The 26,310-nt window shown below is 32.2% G+C and overlaps 1 protein-coding gene across 1 annotated transcript in view; it reads left to right on the top strand.

The window, feature by feature from the left end:
• LOC123663392 (rabphilin-3A) overlaps positions 1–26,310 on the top strand; it is a 71,745-nt gene that overhangs the window by 42,441 nt on the left and 2,994 nt on the right. Inside the window, exons 3-6 of the mRNA XM_045598079.1 lie at positions 459–603; positions 1,052–1,220; positions 10,826–10,954; positions 25,722–26,067. Coding sequence (XP_045454035.1) covers positions 459–603; positions 1,052–1,220; positions 10,826–10,954; positions 25,722–26,067 — 789 coding nt within the window. The remainder of the gene's footprint in view (positions 1–458; positions 604–1,051; positions 1,221–10,825; positions 10,955–25,721; positions 26,068–26,310) is intronic.

The following is a 26,310-nucleotide window of genomic DNA, read 5'->3' on the forward strand; positions in this document are numbered from 1 at the left end:
GTATATTTTTTTATGTATGTTCGGGGATAACTTCGTCGTTTATGGACCGATTTTGATAATTCTTTTTTTGTTGGAAAAGAGATATTCTAAATGTGGTACCGTGATAAGGAAACCAGGATCCGATGATGGGATTCCAGAGAAATCGAGGGAAACTCTCGAAAATCCGTATAACTTTTTACTGGGTGTACCGATTTTGATGATTTTTAATTTAATCAAAAGCCAATGTTTTTCATGTGGTCACATTTAAATTTCATCGAGATCTGATTACAGCTTTTGAAGTAATCTTTGATAATGCGTATTTACTTGACTATTTTTTCGTCTACCTACGTTGTATTACTTGTCGATATAATTGAAGTCGGTTGTTTTTCGTTTATTCTGTTTGCGAACAAACACAAATCCTTCAATATTTCATCGTAAGCAAGAAATATCCACAAAATGAACAAATATTTCCGTTACAGGAATGCGTCGGTCAGCACAAGGTCCAGCTCCCAGAAATTGTCTATTGTGTGGCGAGTCTTCAAGACTACTTGCTCCGTTACGAACGTGTTCTATTTGCAGGAATTCTGCGTGTCCGAAATGTGTCATAGATACGTTACCTCACAGGTAAGAACTTTAAATAAATTTATATATAATTATGTGCATATTGTAACATTGGTTATGCACACGTGAATGCTTCGTAGATAATATAATATTTATTTTCCCCAAGAAATAATGAAATAAGAATTATATATTTAATAAATATTAAACTCATACCCGAGTTATGAGTCGAACCTTAAAAGCGGGGTCACCCTAATAACCCTAACAAGTCACAAATATAGTATTATATTATAATTGTAATGTAATTTATTGGTGACATTTCCATGATAACGTTTTTCTTTTAAATTTTGAAAGCTAACTAACCGTGGAATGTGACTGTGTCAATCCAAATAATAAAACTAATTATTTATAACAATCATAAAGATGTAAAGAACTTTTCCATCACATATTTACGTTATTATATTTTAAAATAACGTTGAATTAAGTGTTACAGACAATATTAATTTGTGCACAGGTCGTCGATATACTCAAGAGAACAATACATGTGCAATCTTTGCGCCGAAACTCGTGAAATGTGGAAAAAATCTGGAGCCTGGTTCTTCAAGTCCCTGCCGAAGTACGTATTGCCCGACAAGAAAATAACGGGAAAATATAACGACACGGAATTAGCTAAATCTTTACAGGTAAGGTCTAATAAAATATTATTTTATTATTATCTAGCTGCGCCACGCGGTTTCACCCGCGCAGTTTCCGATCTCGTTGCAATGTCGGGAAAAAAGCCTATGTGTTATTCTAGATCTCCAGTTATCTACATATCAAACAACAAACATACATACATTCTCACAAACTTTTGCATTAATAATATAATGTATTACCTGAAGCTTATCACCACCTTGTGTAACTTCTTTGCAACACTAAATGAACTAGGAACAAAAATAAGTTAAGGTTGGTCAAAGGTATAAAAATAAGTTAAGGATAAAGAATAATTTTATTTGCCAAAAACATATTTGCATAAAACAACTTTAATCACATAAACAAGTAATACAATGTAAGGAAGACAAAAAATATTAATTAAGTACGCGTTATTAGGGATTATTCAAAAAGTAGTTAACAGATCTGGATCGATTTTACATGGGACTACAAAATAAGTCGGCTTTCGATTAAAATAAGAATCATCAAAATCCATACACCCAGTAAAAAAATATGAAGTATAATATAACGTAGGTCGACGAAAAATAGTCAAGTAAATACGTGTAGAGATAGCTCAAAAAGCACTTATCATATCTCGATTAAATTTACATGGGACCATTTGAAAAGAAACTCCTTTCAATAATAAAAAAAATCACCAATTCGGTTCACCCAGTGAAAAGTTACAGCAACACACACACAATACGACACAAACAACAGCCGCACAAAAACACACACACACACACACATAAATTATACAGTTTAATGTAGAACTTCGTCCTTTTTTGAATTCTGTTAAAAAAGGAAAGGAAATTTGGGTTATAGATCAGAGATTCTCGTTTATCTTACGTAACACGTTTCTAAAATTTACTTTAACAATAATAAAAAAAATATTTATATAATTATGTTATGAACCAAGTGATTAATATGGCATTATATGTAATAATCATAACAAAACACTGCTTACGTAAGATAAAATTCAATAAAATTCAATCCTCATACTAAAATACAAAGCTTTACACAAAAAATAAATAAATTTGTGGTATCACCAATCGGACGCCCACGCAATATTGTTGAGACATCGTTGCCCCAATACTGATTTTCAATGAGCACCGTGTATATGTAGGCAGCAAAAAATATCAATAGCAGAATCAATAACTTCAAGCAACATTTTTGAAAAAACAAAATGAGGTTGTTTTTAATTATTGATAAGAAAAAAAAACAACCAAATTAATTTCACAACTATATTCTTATTATATTCAATATACCTGTGTATCAGGATTTATATAAGATAGCCACATATTCATAGCGATATAATGTAACAAATAAGGAAGTTTAAATTATAATTGACTATACTCTAATTTTTTTTTTTTTTTTTTTGTAAAACTAGATCGACAAACAAGCTTACGGCTCACCTGGTGGTAAGCGATTACCGTAGCCTATAGACTCCTGCAACACCAGAAGCATCGCAAGCGTGTTGTCGACCTTAGCCTCAATTCCCCCCAGGAGCTCTGATCACCTTACTCATCGCAGAAACTCAACATTGCTTGAAAGCAGTTTATTTAGCTGTGATCTGTAAAGTCGAGGTACTACCCCAGTCGGGTTGCTCCAGATTTTTCCTGCTGTTCTCTACCTCAATCAAAGTCAAGCAGGTTGTCATTATTCTGCAGGTGCTATAAAAATGCTTCGATTTATCACTTGGTTCATAACATACATATATCGTTCACATTATCCATATTCACATGTATATTTGTATCACGTGTTTGTTCTAAACTACTTTTGTCTCAACATTCTAGTTACTCTACCTGTTTATTAACGATACACTTGAATGCAATGGGCACTCAAGTTGAACGTAAGTTCGTGTACCATTTCACTCAAGTTTAGTTCGTGTAATGTGCAAAAGTACAATGGGTACACATTTTAGGCTCTCTGTTCTAAAGACGTGAACAGTTCTCTATATAAATCGTGACACAATTTTAGTTGCGCACATTTTGCATTTGACCCGGTTATTAGCATTTCTATGAATATTCAGGATGTTTCATCGTCGTGTTTATTGACACGGATAAATCTACCTACAAGTTATAATAACCATGGTGAAATTCTAACAAAGCTTGTCCGACTGTAACACAAAAAGTTTATTTATGAGTCTGTTAATTTTTTATTTCTTAATTGTGTGTGTTGGTTTTAAACTTCGAATTATCGTTTTCGAATTTCCACCTATCAAAAGCAATACGGCAAGAATACGCTTATCAGACGTATACAAATATTAATAAACACGGCCGTCTGTTCCCATTTGTAAGCAACTTAATGCTTGTGTTACAGGTAACAGCCGACTGTTATAGCTAAACATTTTTTTTGGATAAATGTCGCTTTGCTTCAGCCTGTAATATCCCACTACTGAGCATAGGCCTCTTTCCCCATGTAGGAAAAGGATCAAAGCTTAATCCACCACGCTGCTCCAATGCGGGTTGGCGGATATATTCCCTACTATGAGTAACGATCCCTATCAGGTGTACCTACATGATAACCACCGGGACCGACGGCTTAACGTGCCCTCCGAGGCACGGTGGGGAGACCCGCAAGGACTGCACAAACACCTAGACCACGGCAAACACCTGTATGGCCAATACAAAATGTTTGTCATGTGCGGGGATCGAACCCGCAACCGCCAGCGCAACAGGCACAGTCCATGGCTGTGACCGTTGCGTCAACGCGGCGTCTTATACATATATACATAGAAAGATCTTAATGATTAATATACATAGAAATAATACATATATGTATAAATACACATATTACACCTAGACTCAGGCGGGAATCGAACCCGCAACCCGCGGAACAGAAAGCAGGACTACAAATTGCGTCAACAGGCTAGTCAAAAACGTTACACGTACCTATACGTTTATCAGAACAGCTTTAGCAGCTATTAAAGCCTAATAAAACTAACTAATAATAATACAATATAGTTTCTTATTATGAATGAATATATATGTAGTGTATATATGTGTGTACGGATGCTGTGTGGTTACGGCATTAAAGATTAAAGCCACCTTCTCTCTTCCCGTGGGTGTCGTAAGAGGCGATTAAGGGATAACACAGTTCCACTACTACCTTGGAACTTAAAAAGTCGACCTGTGGCGGGATAGCCATCCAACTGCTGGCTTTGAAATACACAGGCCGAAGACGGGCAGCTGCATCTTCGTTGCGACAAAGCCAGCTCTGCGGTCACCAGCCCGATTGCCCAGCATGGTGACTATGGGCAAAACATATGAGTTCACGCAATTTTTGGGGCGAACTTGTGGAGGCCTATGTCCAGTAGTGGACTGCGAAAGGCTGATGTGATGATGTGATAGTTCCTGAAATGTATGTACATTCAAGTAGAATCGTGAAACCGTTGTAATTTATAGAATTTGTACGTCTATTAACATTGACAATGTTTTAATAACCTTAATTGACATATATTTTTATTTGAATTTACCTTTTAGTGATTAAAACCCTACATAAAAATCATGTCAAAGTTTATAACAACCGTTCGGGTGTAGCGATTGAAGTGGGATTCCATTTGCTACAAATATTTCTCACTGAAAAGTTTCCGCTCTTGGTGTCATGTGGCATGTCTCCCAACCCTGCCGCGAAGAACACATACAGTCTCAATTTTAGTCATAGACACTTGAGTATCTTTGCTTGAGATAGGGACATTATTCGCCAAGCCGCAGTGGCTCAGCGTGGTGGCAACTCCAACTTTCTGTTATATAGAAAAAAATTTTGCTCAGCAGTGGTTAAAGGCTGAAGCGTGTATTTATGTTATTTTGGTCCTTTTCAAAATCTAAATAATAAGGGATAGTATCTATACCTTTATTCGGAGTTAAATAATATTAATTTTGTAAGATAGAAGTTTATTTAGTTTAAAATCTGTTTATAAAATAAACGTTCGGAATGCTTGATTAAATCTTAATTATAACTTTTAAAATTAAAATGTTTCTAAAAGCTTTGATCACCGTTGTACACATCGGATGAATTATGGGAAATTCTAGTATTTCATTATTTACATTTTAAGATGTGCAGGTATGTAACTAAGAGTTTACATAAAATAATATTTTTGGTTGGTTCTTTGATAATTTTTTCCATTGTAATAAGAGTGCTGACAAAATTTAACGAAATGAAATTTAAAGTGATATACACATATACATTTTATTCGCAATGCCTGCAAGCATAATATACATGTATTGTTGTTTTATTCTTATAAAATTAAATTGATAAATTAAGTTTTATAAGTGAATAATTATTTGAAAAACTACCTTAACATCAAGATTCATCCACTACAAGTTTTAAAATGTATTTGAACTTTAGTGAGCGAATAAAAAAGTGATTTTGATTAAAAAGTAATCGAATATTTAACTGAGATGGATTTTTTTATAATATCCGTACTGTAACATATTGTTTATTTACATTGATTGTATATCAGAAAAGGTCTATAAATTAATTATTTTTAATTACAGAACGCTATTTAAAGGTACGCTTTCAACTTTTAGAGGCACTCTAAATAATTATTCCAAGATCGTAAGACATTTGCTGCATTAAGCTACAACATACGAGTACATAGTTATTAAATAACGATACAAATTACCTTGTTTATTTAAAGTATAAAATTATTTCTTGTGTAAAATGTTTCCGATATTTATTTAATCGATTCGTTTTGCTCCTCGGCCGGTTGTTGTATTTATACATTTATTAACATATATTTTTATAAACATACTAGCTGAGCCTGCGACTCCGTTCACGTGGAATTTAACTCAAAAGTTATTGTTCAGTTTGCAGAGGTTATAAAATCAATAAATTTCTAAAATAAAAGTAGCCTAAGTTACTCCTTACTATATCAGCTATCTGCCAGTGAAAGTCCCGTCCAAATCAGTCCAGCCGTTTCAGAGATTAGCTGGAACAAAAAGACAAACAGACAAACAAAAATTGTAAAAAAATGTTATTTTGGTATAAATACTGTGTATACAAAAATCTGCATTTAGTAAAAAGCGGTTATTTTAATGTTACAAACAGATACTGCAATTTTATTTATTTGTATAGATACTCATATTTAGTCGCTTACAGTAGGTATATATTCAATTAAAATATTTGAATGTTCATTAGAAATTAAAAAAAGGTCAAATTTTGTACAAAATCAGTGGTATGTAAAATATTTTTCAGCTTTATCTTGAACGATAATATAATACGACCCTTTTTGACGTGAATTCTCGTTCCAGCCTCTTGTAAATACAAATTAAATAACTGTCATCTATATTTACCGAACAATGAAATGTAGGTTAATTTTATATGAACGATTTTTAAATAACAACTTGTGGAGGCCTATGTCCAGCAATGGACTGTATTGGGCTGAAGTGATGATGATGATGAGTGATTACATATAACACACCTCAACCTCTTTTCTACAAAAATATCCTATCACAGGTTACGTAATACCTGTCGGGGCTAATAATTAAATTATTGATTTGAACAAAAATATCCTTTCGCAGGTACTATGTAATCGGCGCTTAATTAATTTCGTTATAAATAAAATTTATGAAAAAACTTTAACGAAAGTAATAGAATTAAAATGTTACAAAATTATAGGTACATAACAAATTCATAACATTGTGATGCGGAATCTCTAGATAAGTTTTACCATATCATTTGTTTTACGCCTACTCAAAATTAGTCACATTTTTCCTGTTAAATCTATTAATACCTACGTTACCTACTTCCAAAAACGGAGGAGGTTCTCAATTCGATTGTATTTTTTTTTATGTATATTACCTCAGAACTTTTTACTGGGTGGATTTATTTCGATGTTCTTTTTTTAAACAACGGGTTGTGCGTGTGACGTGGTCCCATTTAAATTTAACTGGGATCTAACAAGTAATTTCGAATTATATCTAATATTGCGTATTTAATTGACTATTTTTTCATCGACCTATGCTGTATTATACACATAACTTTTCACTTCTTCTTCGAAACGACTCAACCGATTCTTATGGGACTTTCATTAAAAGATAGAGAAGGTTGTGAATAATCTCCAAAAAAGTAAAAAAAAAGTTATATAAATGTATACATTCATGTATCAAAAAGTTATCAAAAAGTCGTTAAACTAATAAAAATATATAACGCTACAATATAAATACATAAAAATCACATAATGCTGTAATAAATATCTATTAAAAATAACCTAAGTCATCATAATTAACTAGTAATAATAGCTTAAATATAATAAAGCTAAATATTGATTTAAAAAATTGAAATTGTTTAAGGAATAAAATGTTAAATCACAGTTATAGATACGAAGCAGCGAAAGCTCTAAAAATGTAGAGAGAATTTACTTAGAAACTTTAGTAGAACATAACTAAGATATTATACCAATATTAAAAATACCTAGACATTTCATGTCAATTAGTGTTTTAAAGAATCGCTTTCAGCATACATTAATGATGAGTTACAAATTCCTTTGATATGTGATTTTATTGATGTGCCGATCTCATGGTCACTGGCGCTAAACAACAAGATACCTACTTACTCTGATAAATCGAATAACAAATTAAATTTCCACGCTTTCTATCACAATTTTTATTAAACATTAAAGCCAGCAAAAGAGATAAAAATATTTAAATACGAACATATGAGAATCTGACTTCTTGTATTTTTATTTTTTGTTATTACTCTATCCTTTTTATACCCATCTCGTTTGTTAAGCAATCACGCTTCTATTCAAAGCCATTTAGAAGCTTTGTAAAAGGCGATTTGTAACGATAATGCGACAACGACTTATCAAAATTGTTATATGCGAAATGCCCAGTAATTTTCGTTTCAAAAAAAGCAAAACAGATGGTTACATTAATATAGGAACTTGGTTTCTAATACATGCCGTGACCAGACGCATATTATTATACTGCAATAAGCAGGTGCATACTGTAACACATAGAGATGATTCACAGTCAACAGATGAACAACATGCAACTGAATCAAATTTTCACCAAAGAATTTACGGCCTAAATATTCGTTTGTGGACTATCATTATTTTGCATTATTTCGTTAAAGAATTATATCTGTAAAATTCCATGTATTCCTAATGCATAAATTCAAGTTTTTCAAAGTTTCTACACAAATAGGGTTGAACAAATGTTGAAGTATATAATATCTTCATACTTGTTATATAAACAGAAACAATTCAAACAGAAAAAAAAATTTGGCTCTGCTACAGAACTCTGAACATAGAAAGGCTATCTTGAAAACGTTTAAAGTTAAAATTGCATCGCCGAAAACTTTCAAACTTTAAACTATTTTCATTATTTCCTGACTGAGCTATCTTGTTAAAGCCTTAGTAACCACAATATGTGTATTGTCTGGTTATATAAATGGAACCATCGTGATACTAACCTAAGCTGAATAAAACAAACCTCTTTATCATATGGTAGTGGAGGTCAAAAATCTAAATATGGATTTACTCGAGCGTCGTGGGAAGCTTTTAGATTGTGAATATTAGATGCTGAAAAGAAAAAAGATTGTATGATGTATGTTTTGTATTCAACGGATGGGAGAGCGTGTAGTCACAAAGAAATAGATACTCGAGCGCGACAGATATTAATTGTATAATAAATGCGCTCTACGTGTTTCTGATAACGGAGAAAAATATTAATCTGCCGGTTTGCGTGGTGGTTGTGACCGTACAAAACGTTAGAGATTTTTTTTTCAACCATTATATCAGAAATTCTATATCCTCCACATAATTGTCAAATTTTGGGCCAGTACGACGAGGACATCAAGATGAGCATCTGTATACCATAATGATCTGAAGCGCTCGAGTCATGCTATTGTTTTTTTTTACTAATCATATCAGCTGCCCTAGGCGTGCGACACTATATAAAGGACTCAAATATGGTTTAGTACTGCACAAGGTGCAAGGCTACCCATTATATTATTCTAACTACTACCAATATTAACGTATTTAAGCTCTGACATTATCATGTTTTTTTTTTGTTTTTTTTTTTCTGTTGAGTATTATCAAAATGAAATAAACACAAATAAATTTTGTAGACAAACTTATTAATAAATTATAAAAATAAAAGAATATGGGACTCCATTGAAAAAATAATAACAACAATAATGCCGTAGCACGTAAAGGCAATTGATAACAGAAGTTTCTGGTTTGCTTTACTCTGTCCATGAAGTTTTTATATCATGATATATGAAAAAGTTTACCCGCTGACAGTACGTGTATTAAATAAATAATCTACACCAACATAATAAAGGAATATTGGAAAACTAAATCAAAAATTCTAGACCGATTTCAAACTTTCTTTCTTCAGTTTAGTGCCACGATATCATTACACATGGGTGAAGCCGGGGGCAAAACGCTAGTTTTTTATAAAAATAATATTACGATACCATTGTAAAGCAAAATCGGACAATTAGTGTGAATTAAAATTCGAATGTGAAAAAAAATCATTCTATAACAAATACTTTTATTTACTAATTATTGCTTTCTTATTCAATACATTAATCGATTTTAAGAATAACGATTTCAATTTCGAAAGGAATGTCTAACACTAAACCTTGCTAAACCTTGAAACATACAATAGTTAATAAGAATGTTATTAGACGATTGTAAAGTATATAAACTGGACCACAAAGAAAGGATTTTCAAGAACTCGGTATCACACACGTGGGGCGGCCAGCACGCAGCCCTGACTTAAACCCCCATTGAGCATGCATGCGTCCTTCCCAAACCGAACTGAGACAACGTGTAGGTCAACGGGATCCGCCGCCAATCACGTTACGTATGTTTGAATCCATGACAATATTCTGTAAATTATTTCATTCAATTTATATTTCTTTAATTTATTTCATGAAGCTAGGTCAGGTACTTTTGAAGATCCACCGGCAAATGCTAGCGCAACCCCATATCGCTCCACCCAGGCGGATGACTACTCACACGTGATGGTTTTTGGTCAGTAAAAGTCTGACATAACCTCTCTGGTCCCCGCGCTGGAGGGGAATGAGGATTTTCCCCACGTACAAAAATTATAAAAGGAACTTTTGAAGATAATTAAAATTTTCTAACCGACCTTTATTCTTTATGGTCCAGAGTAGTAAGGAATAATTTAACCACGGACCCATTAAGAATGATAACGTTTTAATTAAGTAACGCTTACTTTTTACCCGTACTGATAATATTAAATAACTTTAAGAACTCTTGTTTACACCGGTTTACCAAGCGATTTAGGATACCTGTCAGGAGCGGCTAATATGAAAAGTATAAGGTTAGGTACTTTAGTGGCTTTTAAATAAATGTCACGCAGAATGAAGAAAAAACGAAGAACATTGATTGATGAGGTCGGTTACAACCCCGTCGTTCAATTAAGAAAAGAAAAAGTAAAAGAAAATTGTTTTCACCTAGTTCAAAACCCTTTACCCAAAACTAAACTTGAAACCTAACGCTAAAACTGAAACAAGTAACTAAAGAATACTTAATATCGACATCTACACGTCTGTACCGAGTTACATAAAATGAAATAAAAAGTTCTTGTTAAATAAAATTGTAAAGGTATTATTTTTTTAGGACGCAGGAACCAGTAGCAATGAAGGAAAAACAGATTCTGAACCCGGGTCACCGCTGAGTATTCATCCACCGAGTTTCTCAAGACAACCCAGCAATACGGACAGCAGAAAATCAGTCAGTCTGTCACAGGTATGTTGATATTGCCGTACACGTTTAAGAATTATGTTTAAAATGTTTTCTTAGGGTCTCTTTTACCATCTTTGAATTTTTTAAAGAAGCTTTTAGCAAAAGATTAAGTCTGATTGAAAAAGAAAAGAAAACAAGGATAATTATGTTATTATTTTAAGTTGGCAACTTACGGATTATTATGAGTTGGGCTTTTTATACATAATGTTAAAATTTTATAAGTATTATTTATATATTTGTAGGATATCCGCCCTAGAGACTTCACCCATCTGCTTAATAGATGAAAATTATTTATTTTAGTATGATAGAAAATAATCGCGAAACAGTTGACTAAAAATTAGTGGCTAGGCTATATTGAATTCAAAATTGAAAAAATATTTTCATTTAAAAATGCACCTTCGAGCTTAAAGAATAAATTTTTACACCTACAAACAACATGAACATTGTATAACAAGCAAACGTTGGCTTGTCTATTATTTTCCTATTACCAAATAAAGCATAATCAAGAATGATGTCTTACGATACCTTGGATGTAAAAAGTCTCTTCGTGAGATATTTAAAAGGCCTATTCTCCCGGGCACGTCAAAACAAATTTACTTTACTTTTTTACTTATAGTAAACACTACTTTGCTTGGCACTGTGACACATTACATAAGAAGAAAAAGTAGTTTTTTTTTCGCTTGCGTTATCAGTGGTTAACACTTGTGTTAGAGAGATTTTGGTGTTATTTTTTGTGCTTTTATTGTTAAATATTTTATATTATATTATATTTATTTACTATATTATTTTATTGTTATGTATTTGTGTATCTACACTATAAATTTTAGAAACAAACTTAAAACAAACTAAGTATTTTTTAATTTCCCCGTATTTAATTCTTTTTTTTCTCTCAAATATTATAATATGGACTTAGACCGTCCTCCGGATTCTCTGGACTCGGACGGTACACAAATTTCACGCAAACGTCTAGCGGTTGATGACCCAAATAGCCAACACCTCTTCAAAAATTAATTTCAACAACTCTTCCACCGCTATTCCATCGATACAAACCGTTTATATTAATCCGTTATATATACCGGCGCTCCTAAATCCTATTCAGACGTAGACATCAAATTCGGCAAATTTTTACATGCTCACAAAATTTTAAAAAATAGTTTATTATGGCGTAAAAATATCGGCCAAATAAAATTTCGGTTAAATTTGTATCTGCACAAGCTGCTAATAATTTTATTACTAAACTAGTATTTGAAATGTGCAAATTCAAAACTGCTGTACCGTACCAACGTACAATATAATGGGTTTGGTTAAAGGCGTACTAGTAGACTGGTCAATGAAGGAGCTAGTGGAATTTCTGGAGCTACCTTCTACATGCGGGGATGACGCCTTGGTTTTTTTCTTCTTAGACGTACCGGTTTTGTCCACAATCTGTAGTTTACGTCTTGGTCATTCGAGTACTCCGATTCATCTGACAAAAATCAGAGTACGAGACCACTCTCATTGTAAATGTCACCTCTACCATGATTCAGAATCTTATATTCTTTTTAATCAACCTAATCTTCTTTATCCCTCGTACCATGCCCTTCCTCGTAAAATCCCCCGTCTTGTAAATATTGAGTGTTTATGGATGCTTGTGTTCTAAAATAGTACAAAACAACTACAATTTTTTATAGATTAATAAGTTATAGACGTCTTATAAAGATCGAACTTATTCCAGTATGGCTAGCTTTCAGGAACATACATAATTGCTTTCAATATCCAGTAGTAGAATCTGTTTGATGCTAAAATAAATAACTATTCAGACAGATAGATAAATATTCTAAAAATAACTGTTTCGACTCCTATTGCTCTCATTAAGAATTATAATTCTTTTTTATAAATATTTTTTATATATAGTATAGGTCGGCTACAATTTTATTATATGTATGTAAATGTTTATTGTGGCATAACAATCCCCATTGATGAGTAGACTTTATCGGTTACAGACGTTATCGATTACATTAGTTTAATAATATCGAAGTTTTCTCGTCCCATCTTATTCTTAGAATCATTTTTCAATTGAGTGTACGTGCGCTCGTAATCTGACGAATATTTATTGAGATGGGATAAGGAGATATCACGAATAAAAATAGCACGACTAATGTTTTTCTATTACTCCTTTTCTTCGTGGTTTTGAATAGAATAGAGTAAATAGAATACTTGTAATCTTAGAAGTAGTTTAAAAGCTTTACTTACACGCATAAGGCACAAATAGTCTTAAAATCTAATATGTAAAATTCTCGTGTCGAGGTGTTTGTACTTAAACTCCTACGAAACGGCTTGACCGATTCTCATGAAATTTTGTATGCATATTGGGTAGATCTGAAAATCGAACAACATCTATTTTTCTTCCCCCTAAATGCTAAGAGTAGTCGACCCCTAATTTTTTTTTAATTTTTTGTTATTTTTTTTATGTAGACGCAAAAATATATGTAACTTGAATGATTGTACTAAAAAATCTGCAATAAAACATTTTTGCTCGCCCTTTGTGACATTGGCGAGACATTATGTACCCTTTCAACATAAATGTCAGCAATTGAATAAGGAGCCTTTTAACATTAAAGAGCCTTTTGCTTATTCAACATTATTTAGCTCATTGCTAAAAAAAAATAAACGCTTTTATGTGATTTTGGAACTGTTTGTGTACACAGACGTACCTATCTAGCTTAAGTACTAAACTAGAATCAGTCATCTTTTTTATTTAAAATTATTTCAACAATTCATTTATCATTCTAGATTACTTTTACTTATGTATATACTTCACTTTTACTTTATTCCAGTTTATTTATTTATTTTTTTTATTAATACTTTATTGCACAATACACTATAGAATTGTACAAAAGGCGGGCTTAATGCTAAAAGCATTCTTTACCAGCCAACCTTAGGACGTACAAGAGCAGAGGTTTGTAGGTGTGCAAAATCGGGTATTAGTAAAAATTCAGATAAAGAAGAAAAAAAAAGAAGGAAATATAAAGTAAAGTTAGTGGCTTAGTATATACATGAGCAAATAAATTCATATATATATATATATATATATATATATATATATATATATATATATATACCATAAAAATATAAACATACATAAACAGTTTACTTGAACATTTAAGTTATTTGCGCTATGTGTTAGGTGTGGCAGTCATATTATAACTCCAGGATAGTCACTAATAAAATATACAGGCCCTATTATACAACAAGAGCCAGGACTAGTAGATTAAAGGCAATATTATCAAAGTTTCGTGTTAATTACTTATTACCTTACTTGTAATTAAAATTATATGATCAAACGTTTTTTCCTCACAGCTACGTTAAATAATAAAAATGAATTCTGAAATGAAACAGTAATTAATTTTTACTTTGGAATTGAATACATAAATTTTGAATATTTGTTAAGATATCTTTATTTAATTATACAATCAAAAGTATAAGGAAGTAAATCGAAATGTAATAAACCGTATTATTAAATATTTGTAGGAAAGAAAAAGAGATGACATATAATTAGATATCCAATATTCATATTAAAAATATAATAAATATAAATAATAATACTAAAAGCCTCACACTCAACAGCCCTTACTAGCTTTTACTCATGTTTCGGGGGTACAGAAGCACATACAATACACAAGCACAAACGCCCAGACCAAGGCAAACGTCTGTATGGCCAATACATCTGTATGTCACGTGCCGCATTCAACCCGCAACCGTCAGCGCAACAGCCATAAGCCAGTGCTGTGAACTGTGACCGTTGAGCTAAAACGCCGTCAAATAAAAACTCGTGACTAAAAATATTTTTTTAAGTATCCATAATACGTATACATAATACGTCTCTATTACGCCAATTCAAACCATATTTATTAAGAACTTTACGATGTAGGTAACTCAACCCTTTCTGATTTCCATTAATTTGTTCAACAAAATTCCTTGAAGAACTTTGATTTGGGATGAAAACTTTGTGGCTCTGATTACTGACGAAACAAATTATATTATAAACATATACAATTGGTATTTACTGACTCGACAGAAATAATCAAACGCGTAAAATTTAAATAGAAACAAAATTACTGGATAGGCACCCCCTAACCACGTAGTTTGAATTATACTTTACGAGCTATTATACATGCCAAATCTATACTAACGTTATAAAGAGATAAAGTTTCTAACTTTGTTTGTTTGTAACGGGTAATCTTCGCAAATACTGATCCGATCATAAAAATTCTTTCACTAACAGAAAGCTGCATTGTTCATGAGTGACATAGGCTATATTTTATTGTTATTGAACAAAAAAATTCAGTGAAAAATAATAGTATATGTAAATCAAGTCGGATAAATGTGAGCGAGATGACAACTTTACTAAATAATTATTTGCATCACAAAACTAATGATAATAATAATAAATGCTCTTTATTGTACACCATAAAGAAACATTACAAAAAAAAGTGATACCTGCAAAGAAAGATGTACCAGACAGATGACAGACAGACAGATGTATGTTCCAGACAACCTTTGGGCATAGGACATAGCGTAGAAAATTTTTTTTTCATTAACTACAATGGCTTCGCGCAGCCGCCATGTTTGATTTTTTTAATGTCACTATGTAATATCTAAGAACACTTGGGCAGCTAAGACGAACCTAATGATACCTCAATTATGTTAATCCGTTCAGTGGCTCTGGAAATATGAGGTAGTAAAGAATATTACATACAAACATACATACATACATACATACAAGATACGCGCGAAAAACATAACCCTTCCTTGGCAGTCGGGTAAAAAGAAAAAAATTAAGGCCCAACGTGTTGGGCATGGGTCGGCTAGTATATACATATATACATTAAAATTTCATACTAAATTCGATCGAGCGGTTTCTGAGGACCACGAACACCGTGACACGCGATTTTTGTATACTAGATAACCCGGCGAACTTCGTACCGTCACATATTTTTATTCATAAATATGTTTTTAAATTTTTTTATACAATACTTTTTTTCACAAAAACTAACAACAAATTAAGAATGATCAAGTTTGTTGTTCTCGTTCGAAACTTCCGAACGAGAGCGCCAACCGAGCCGAAAATTCGGTGATTCACTTTTATAGATATCCATTTATGCGATAGAAGAATTATTAATAAATTGTTATGTATATCAGACATTTCTTTTTCGTTTTTTTCTGTTCTTTATCGTTACTTAAAAAAATGTAGTACCAAAGAGTTGTAGTCTACAATGATTTCAAATTTTAATTTTTTTCGGTAGGTACGGTTAGTTGCACTGCGACATTTAAGCTTCACAAGCGACATAACTCTACTTAAACTTAATAAATTGTCTTCTTTATATATACAATTATAAAAATGTGATTTAAAAACGTCTATAAAGTTGTTTTGTTTTTCTAGTTATAGGCTGATTTTTCAAAAAAAAAATGATTATTTTTTTATTGCCGATATTAAACACCAATTTATTTTATTATGCATAAATGGGAACGCTTCAGAGGGAAGCATTAGCCAAAAATAAGGCACATTATCTATCTTAACTTAATTGAAGGTTGCGAAGATATTGTTATACAAGATGGCTATTAAAGATAGATTAAATGTTAGGGAAAAACTCTAATAAGCAACAGAGTTTAACTGTAGATAGATTAATAAGACCGGCTGTAATTAGAATAAATAATACTCGGTCGCGTCGCTACGTCACTCGTGCGTCATGTCACAATCGTGACGGAGTTGTACAAATGTAGGCGGAGGAGCTGAGCAGCGATGTCGGTAGTAAATTGCCTTCACTCGGAAATTAAGACAATGTGAATTTCAATTTGATTGTAATGGAATCACAGCGTAGGGTATTTACGCGGAAAGTATTTAATTGTAATAACAATTACTTTATAAAACTTGCAATAGTAATACAAGAGTAAGAAGTAAATAGTAATGAAAAAATACGTCAATTTGAAATAGACATATTAAATAGTTTTTTTTTTTTAGAGTGAGAAAGAGATTTGTAAAACTTATATTGAACGAAATAAAATATAGAAAAGTAATTATGAGTAATGAGTAATTGAGAATTTAGTTATCATCACACAAAGATTTAGACTTATCATGAAATAATTACAAAAATGAAACTACCGCCTTTATTATATACGAAATTAAATTTGCTCAATATTAAAAAAAGAGAGAAATTATTAATTATGTGACGTCACTAATCCCACTTTATTGACCATCAGCGCTAATAAAGGACGGATAAAATTGTTCTACCGATATTCTGTAGTACCGCTATTTTTATTATATTGAATTTCCTTTACAACCGGAGCTATAAATAAAATTGAAGAACAAGATTATTAATTATTTAATAATAATTGGTTATGAAATTTTTCGTCTATATCTTGAAGGAAAAAAGTTTATTTTGCACCAACTAATCCAAAAGCAGGAAGAAGGGAGGATAGAGAGGTTAAGGGCGGGCATTCGTCTTCTTAGAAATAGTAACCCAAAATGTTGTTCTTATTTCAACCTCATAATTTTATTCTTAAAAGGAATTTAAATAAATATTTCAGTTGTAAGGTTGTCGTCAAAGGAAAAATTCATAACTACGCAAATGGTTTGATTGTGCTAACCACGGAAAATGTTAAAACGATTTGTTTGTTTTTCTAATTATTCCAGTTAAATAAAAAAAAAAAACGAAAAAAATCGACTAATTCGGAAAGGGACGAACAGAAAGTTAGAAAATATACAATCGTGTCTCGTAGAGCACTTTAAGTCATTAGACTACAGTGGAGCAGCACGGAAGATTAATCGAAAATCATTCCATCGCTGTATGCTTAAAAGCCTTTATCAAAATAAGGAACATTCGCAGATTGTTTCAGTCCATTTCACTTGACACATACAAGAAAAAAAATTAGAACTAGGTATACCTAATATAATGACGCCGCGTTGGCGCAACGGTCTTAGCCATGGATTGTGCCTGTTGCGCTGACGGTTGCGGATTCGATCCCCGCACATAACAAACATTTGTATTGGCCATACAGGTGTTTGCCGTGGACTGGGTGTTTGTGCAGTCTTAGTGGGTCACGCCACCGTGCCTCGGAGAGCACGTTAAGCCATTGGTCCCAGTTGTTATCATGCACACCTGATAGCGATCGTTAATCATAGTAGGGAATATATCCGCCAACCCGCATTGGAGTAGAGGTGTGGATTAAGCTCTGATCCTTCTCCTGCATGGGGAAAGAGGCTTATGCCCAGTAGTGGGATATTACAGGCTGAAGCGAAGCGATAGCTGAATGTATTGTTCGTTTTATATTTTGTTGATATCAATAACAGTACAAAATGTAAAGTCAGTAGTTGAAACGCATTGTACTTTAAAAAAAGCACAACATCACAATTTGTATAAAAATCAATTATATTACAAATTGAATGAGTAACAAACACTACGAGCAACAACTAATATAAATATTCTTGTTATATTATTTACTGCCGTACAAACATTTCAACACAACGCGACACCCGACATTTGGAATCGGGAAATAGAGGTTTTAGTACTGTATTTTAGTATTCTAAGAAGACATTAAAAGTGGGCTGCGATCTGATATACATATTATACTCAACACCACTCCCTAAAACAGAAATAAACATGCGTCGACCAAAAGTTTTGCAAACTTTACAGAAGTCAGCTGTTTCTTAAATCTTTGTTTTATACGACTACGGTAGCAAAAAATCTTAAATTAAGAGCTTCTGGAAGCATCGCAAGTGCGTTCCCAGCCCTACACCTAACCCTTTCTAGGAGTTCTGGTCACTTTATTGACCACAGGAACCCAACACTACTTGAGATCAATGTTATTTAGGTACGGTACGGTCTTCTGTAAGGTTAAGGTACTTTTCAAGTTGGGCTAGTCCAGTTTTTGAGTAGAATATTTCTTGCTGTACCCTGCCTCAGTGATAAATACGGAATTAATTCCTATGCTGCAATGCATAGTCTAACTTCAATCATCATCATCATTATCACTTCAGCCTATCACAGGCCTCCCCAAGTTCACGTCAAAAACGGCGTGAACTTATTTCTTGTGCCCATAGTCACCAAGCTAGGCAGGCGGGTTGGTGACCGCAGGACAGGCTTTGTCGCACCAAAGACGCTGCTTCCCGTCTTCGGCCTGTGTATTTCAAAACCAGCAGTCGCATGGTTATAAACTTCAATGCAAACTTTAATTAACAATATTTAATACATTTTATGATTGCTGATACATATTTAAATAATACGTACTTTTGTACTTACAGGTGAAAGTATTCATTACATTAGTCTGTTATTTCAGATGTCAAAGTTTCTAGCCGTACTAGAGGTCTCTTGCGGATTCACCAACACTGAGTTTCAAATTTTCGATATTTGTTGGATTAGGTTTATTTCATCGTTAATTTGATCCCACGAGTCGGAATGTGACACTTTTGACCTCCGTTGATAAACATCTAATAAAATAAAATAAATCAACAGCAACAAGAAATATCTAACATAAGTGAAAACATTTTAAACACCATTTAAATAAACTAGCATGTGCAGAGGCACCAGGGCTATCATATTGTTAGTAATAAGCTACTTCTTTAACTACGTATGTAAATAATCTGTATAAGAAAAACTGAATCGCTAAATGTGTTGCTAAGTGCAGAACTCGAGAACTACTAAAGACCGATTCGGTCCCACACTGCACATGGTGTTCACTCCAGAAAACTTCTGGTCAAGCGGCAATCGGTCCTGCGATGCAGGTGACCAGGCCACTGCTGATTCTGCGGCCTATGTCGGTTACTTTCGTTCTCTCGCGGGTAGTCTCATTTCTAATCCTATCTTTGAGAGAGACTTTAAAATTGTGGACTTGTCCCTTTGTTAGTGTCCACGTCTTGGCACCGTATGTTAAAGTAGCAGGACACATTGCTAAGTTAATTGATAAGGGTCTTATGAATAATTAAAGTATTTCGACCAACCTATTTTTTTTTAATTTATCCTTAAATTCACAAAATCAATAAACCTAGAGAATAAGAATTAGAGAGCTTACAGATAAACAAGCATCAAACTCTACATAATACCGTCCTCGGGCGCCGTACGACGGCGTTGCTTTGAAATTATTTCGCTCATCCTTTGTGAAGAGTTTTTTGTAACCCGTTTCTCGTCATTCCTAAAACATTGTAAACATCTGTCTTTATATTAAATAGCTTTCTTTATGAAACGTGCACGGTATTAAAAATGTTTCAAATATTAAATAAAATTTAAAAATAAAATAGTTTTATAATAAGGTATTTAGTTTTATCAAAAACGCTAAGCGCTATGTACGAGTAAGCGCTATGTACGAGTAAGCGCTATGGAGAGATATACTTGTCAACTAAGTTTAACTTTTAGGATACTTACTGACATACTTATAATAACTTCTTTACTAGCGATGAATATTAAACACTAGCTTTTATGCAGCGGTAGGACAGAGCAGGAAAAGAGCAGGAAATTTCCTACTCAAAATATAGAGCAGCACGACTGGGGTACCTTGACTTTACAGAAGATCACAGCTAAATAATACTGATTTCAGGCAGTGTTGTGTTCCTGTTGGTGAGTAAGGTGACCAAAGCTCCCGGCGAGAATTGGAGATATGGTCCCCAATAAGCTTGCGATGCTTCTGGTGTTACAGACGTCTATAAGCTACAGTAATCGCTTACCATGAGCGGGGCCGTACACTTGTTTGCCGATCTACTTTTATAATTAAAAAAAAATTATGGCTGTTCAGTTTTATCCCTTTAACACCGTCACTCATTCAACTGGTGAAAGTTTTTTTTTTGAAAATCAGTTTAATAGTTTTTAAGTTTATCTATTACAAATAAACAAAAAGTCTTATCTTTTCTCTTTATAATATCAGTATAGAAAAAGAAATATTTATTGAACACATACTTATGGTAATATATAACACGCTAACGCTTGACTAGACCGAATCTGTGTCTGAGACGCTAGTTATACCCAATGATAAAATAATATACTCGTAACATATTATTTCCGAGTTACGATATCTCTATAACAGTATAGTTGTACTCGCAATACCCGTGCAAATGATTCGCACTAAATAAGTAAAAAAATCACCGACCGTCAATCATGTTGACGTTGTTTCAAAATTAAAGCCGTCATATATATAATTTTAATAATTAATTAATTTACAAAAACAAGCTATAATAATTTTCTTAGTTGTTGTATGCTGGTAGATCAAGCAATTATAATCTATAAAATGATTATAATTTATGTGGAGTAATTGTGAGGTTTTTTATAAAAAGGGAGGCAAACATTTTAGTCTTAGCTTAGTATTAATATAGGTATATAAATTTTAAATGAATATTTTTTTGTAATATATATGTTAGAAAATATATTAATACTTTACTACTTTATACTTATTTACAATTCACAACTTAAGATCTAAATACTTACAGATGATAAGAATACAAATCACGTCCACGTGGCATCATTGGAAGAATGCTGGCAGCGTTTTTCCGCTGAATCGCAATAGTTTCTTTTGGCAAAAATATATATCATAATAGTACCTACAAGTAATATATTTGTAACAGACTTTCAACCCAGACCCTCTTAAATCTGAATGCGCTTTCTTGTTTACTTGCTTAGATATGTGAGGATTCCTGCTCCCTGTCTCTGAATTGTAAAGCGAAAACAGAGTTTATCCTTAGCATAGTATCTAATGCAAAAATAATATACAAATTATGCAGACTACACGTGTAAAAAAGTTAGCTTGAAGTTTCATTATATCAGTAAAATATATTTTATTTCCGTAACATATTCTACCCTCATTGTAGGTACTATTAATATCCTCGCTAAGCTTATTTTACACTGACCCATTCAACTTTATATAGATCTATTTTTGTATAAAATTATAAGCTCTTTACAATTTTTTTGTCAGTGTACAATAGTGCTGTATTTTCTTTTTTTTTCTTGCAATGGATTAACTATTTTAAAATATTTCAACAATTAAAAAACAATTAATTTACAGAAGTAACTTTTTGCTTTCACGTTTCTGATAGAAACATTAGATGTAGTATTCCCGCCTCAGTTAATTGATTATTTTAAAATTAGACAGTAAATTCTTACTAAGAGCTCCTGTCTATACAGGAAACATTGGTAACATTACATGACATGACATGACATGACATAACATGACATGACATAACATAACATCACATAACATAACGTCACATAACATCACATAAACTAAGATGATGTACCTTACTGAAGAATCAATGCACTAATTGTTATCGAGAGCGCTCCAAAATACACATTATTACAATATACACGTTAATAATCACGCTATAAATCACACTAGTACAACCATAGAACATATCAAACTGGAACGTATAACTAATTATAATTTATACCTTATATTTGTTAACACTTTCTGTAACCTTAACATAGAAAGAAAGTCATAAATAATATTAATATCTCATTTTCTTTTTATAACCAAGGGACAAACAGCTCGCCAACGTCAGTCTCTTCCCGTGAGATACTTTTATTGATCTAATATGCATTATTAGGGTCAGTCCTTCTCCACTAAGGCTATAACATTGGACACAAGGATGAAACTAACAGCCGTGGACAGAATTTATAACTGGGATATTGATCGTCTTCTTCATAAATACGATGATTACGCAAGTTTACACATAATTACGAATTTGTTTTGATCGACACTTTTAATTGACTGTACAATAAACCTTTATTCTGAACTGGAAAATAATTTCCATTTTCTGTACTATTAAGTAAGTAAGTTAAATTTAACACTCAATTGAGTTTTTCATCCTCAAAGATTTGGTGTAACTTGGAGAAAAGGGAGAGAGAGTTACAGATGAATTGACACAAGTTACTTAAATATTTCGGTCTTATCACTAATAGCGTGTCATACTTAACGATTTTTCTAGCCTCTTAAATCTGTTACACTTACGTTGTGGACGCTGTAGTAAAGCTGTATGGACTAAAATAATTCAAGATTCTGCTCAAATTTCAATAATACTTATTTCATTTAAATTCATTCTATAATTTTGTCATTATTGACAGTCAAGATACAGACAGACAAAAACGATATAAATATTATTAAATTCTGTAGCGGTTACACAGTGCCCATCTTCTATAATATAAAAATGAGTCGCTGAATGTGTTGCTAAGCGCAAAACTCGAGAACGGTTGGACCGATTTCGCTAATTCTTTTTTTAAAATGTTCCTTGAAGTACGAGGATGGTTCTTACGGAGAGAAAAATTCTAAAAAAAAAATTAAATTTCCTGAAAAAGTCTAAAAACAACACTTTTCTATACTCCCATACAAAAGATTTGTGATAATACTTAAAAGTCAATTTGAACTTTAATACTATACGATAAAGTTTGTGTTAGGCGATACGAAGTTCGCCGGGTCAGCTAGTTTATAATATTTGCCTCTAGTGGAGAAGGAGCTGATAAAATTTCGTTTATTTCGTTTATTTTCGTTGTCCGAAGTTGTTCCGAAGTTAAAATGTTCGTTGTTGTTTTTTTTAATTATCGAATTTTTTCGCTCATTTTCTAAATTTGCTTTCCATGCGAATCTTCAAAAAAGTATTCGAAAACTTTAAAAGAAAAAGGAGTTAGCCAATTTGGTCGAGACATTTTCGACTTTTTCGCTAAGCATTTAGAGATTCATTTTTATTTAAATAGATAAGATCGATGATATGAATAGTGTATGATCAATATGTAGCAGTTTAATTATACGTATGGATAGATATAATTTACTAATACCTAAAGACTAAGTATGCCGGGAGATAATATGGAAACCTCAATACCGTTACCATTAGTTAACATATCCATGGTTACTAAGCAATTATTATTTTCTATCCTTAATTGGCTTTATAGCGTTCCCGCAGAGACAAATTGAGACCATTATTGTAATTGAAGCATTCAAACATTACTGCTCTAAAACTTTGTATTATATACGGATAAGTAATCCCATATGACTTATACATGTGTATAAATGAGTAGCCATTTTATATAGCAATATCGGATTTAAAATTTATGGCTTATGAGCTACGAAGTTTGTATACTTAGCAAAGGGTTTTTTTGTGAATTAATTCAATAAAGATACTAATTACGAACATGTTATAAATATTTTTTATAAAATACGTATTTACCTTATATAATATTTATAATCTACCTTCCGAATCAGTGGTCTACATATACAATAATTAATTTTTTAAATGCCAATATAATTATAATGTGTAAAATGACGATATAAAAGTGCGGTTAGGTTAGGTAAATCAATTATTGTATTTGCTCGCAAACGAGAAAAAACCGACTTCAATTACATCGACAAGTAATACAACGTAGATTAACGAAAAAATAGTCAAGTAACTACGCGTTATCAAAGATTACTCAAAAAGTAGTTATCAGATCTCGATAAAATTTCAATGTGACCACATGATAAACATCAGCTTTCGATTAAATTAAAAATTATCAAAATCGGTACACCCAGTAAAAAGTTGTGAAAAGTTGAAGAAAAAAGCGTCAAGTAAAAACGCATTATTAGATATAACTCGAAAAGTAGTTGTTAGATCTCAAATAAATTTAAATGGGAGCAAATGACACATACCACTTTTTTTTCGAAATCGGTCCACCCAGTCAAAAGTTCTGAAGTAACATACATTAAAAAATACACTCGAATTGAGAACCTCCTCCTTTTTTCGGTTAAAAATCAAGAGTGAATCTTCTAGGCAAGCGCGCACCATCTTAGGCTGCATTTTCACTTACCAGCAGGTGAGTTCGCAGTCAAGCGCTCATCTCTATATATGTATTTAAATTAAAAAATGAAAAGTTAGTAGTGATTTAGTTTATTAATACCACTACACCAGACAGTCAGGTCGGAGTCCATTTATAATAGCAAAAAGTTTACCTTTACTGACTTGTTTCCAATTATTTTGGTTGAGCTACAATGAACAAGGCAAAAAATGTAATATACTCATATAATATGCGGAGGAGTGTATTGTTTATTTGATTTATTTATTTTTCACTTCATTGCTCATTTTGATCCCCTCGAGACACATGATTACTTTGAGAGTAGGTATTTATATTGATTGAAGAAGTCGTAGGTATGGAAAAAAATGTAATTGAAAATTTAAATATAAGTTTACATGAAGACTGGATGTGCCCCGCGGTTTTACCCACATTAATTTAAGAAGAAAAAATTGGTTGCCTGTAAAGTTGGTTTACGTTAACGTTAAAGTAAAAGAAAAAATAATATTATTAAAATACAGTGTATAAAAATTTAACCCTTTGAGAAAAAAGTTATGAAATGTAAACAAAAATGCTACAGCATTGTAACAAACCTTAGTGGACTTTTTTTGCTACTTCTAATTATGAACTTTTACAAATTGTTTCTTTATTTGATTACTAAATAAACACAATAGTCTTCGGTATCTGTTTATTTAAAATGGTAAATGTAACCTAAGATTTAAATTTCATAAAATATGATTATTTTTACATAATCTTTAACTGACTTGGCAAACTTTGTCTTGCCATAGTTTTTCTCCATGTATATTGAATTGATATGACGATGTTTTTCTATTTTCTTTTGTACTTAATTGTCCTTAAAAAACGAACTCAACAAAGCATTATTCTATTTGGCACAATCGTTCTGAACTTTTGCGCATACATATATTTCGAGAATTATTTTATAATATTATATATTTTATAATATTACTATTTAATGCAACATTATATGTTTCTAGGATCATGAATGGCACGAAACAGACATTCTATCCCACGGAGTCAGTGGACTAAGTCTACATAGAATGGAGAGTCTCAACCAAAGGCCTTTGAGTCTGAAACGAACTGGTAGTAAAGGAAGTGCGTACAGCATTCGAAGCATAAGAAAAGAAGTACCGAAACAAACTACGCAAATAGAGAGACCGCTCACGATCCCTGACGCAGGTTTTGGCACACTAGAAATTAAATTGGCTTACGATAACAGTACGTCATCCGTTGCTGTAACGATTTTAAGAGCTAGGGGTCTAATTGGAATGGACATGACTGGACTTTCAGACCCGTTTTGTCGGTTAGAAATTTTGCCTAGAGGTAAATTTTATTTTTAAACATTTTTAAATTTATGTTGAGTAACGCCACATTCCTATAGCAGTGTATACAGTAATGCCAATGTGCGAAATTTTAATAAATTTTGCAAAATTATAAAAAGTAAAATAAAAATAAAAAATTTAAATATAAAAATATTTAAAAAATAATTATTAACGTCGTGCCATGTAATAAATAAATTTAAAAATTGTATTATATATGTATGTAATTATTTTTTATGCATATTAT

The sequence above is a fragment of the Melitaea cinxia genome, chromosome 20, assembly GCF_905220565.1.
Source record: "Melitaea cinxia chromosome 20, ilMelCinx1.1, whole genome shotgun sequence".
NCBI classification, from domain to species: Eukaryota; Metazoa; Arthropoda; class Insecta; order Lepidoptera; family Nymphalidae; genus Melitaea; species Melitaea cinxia.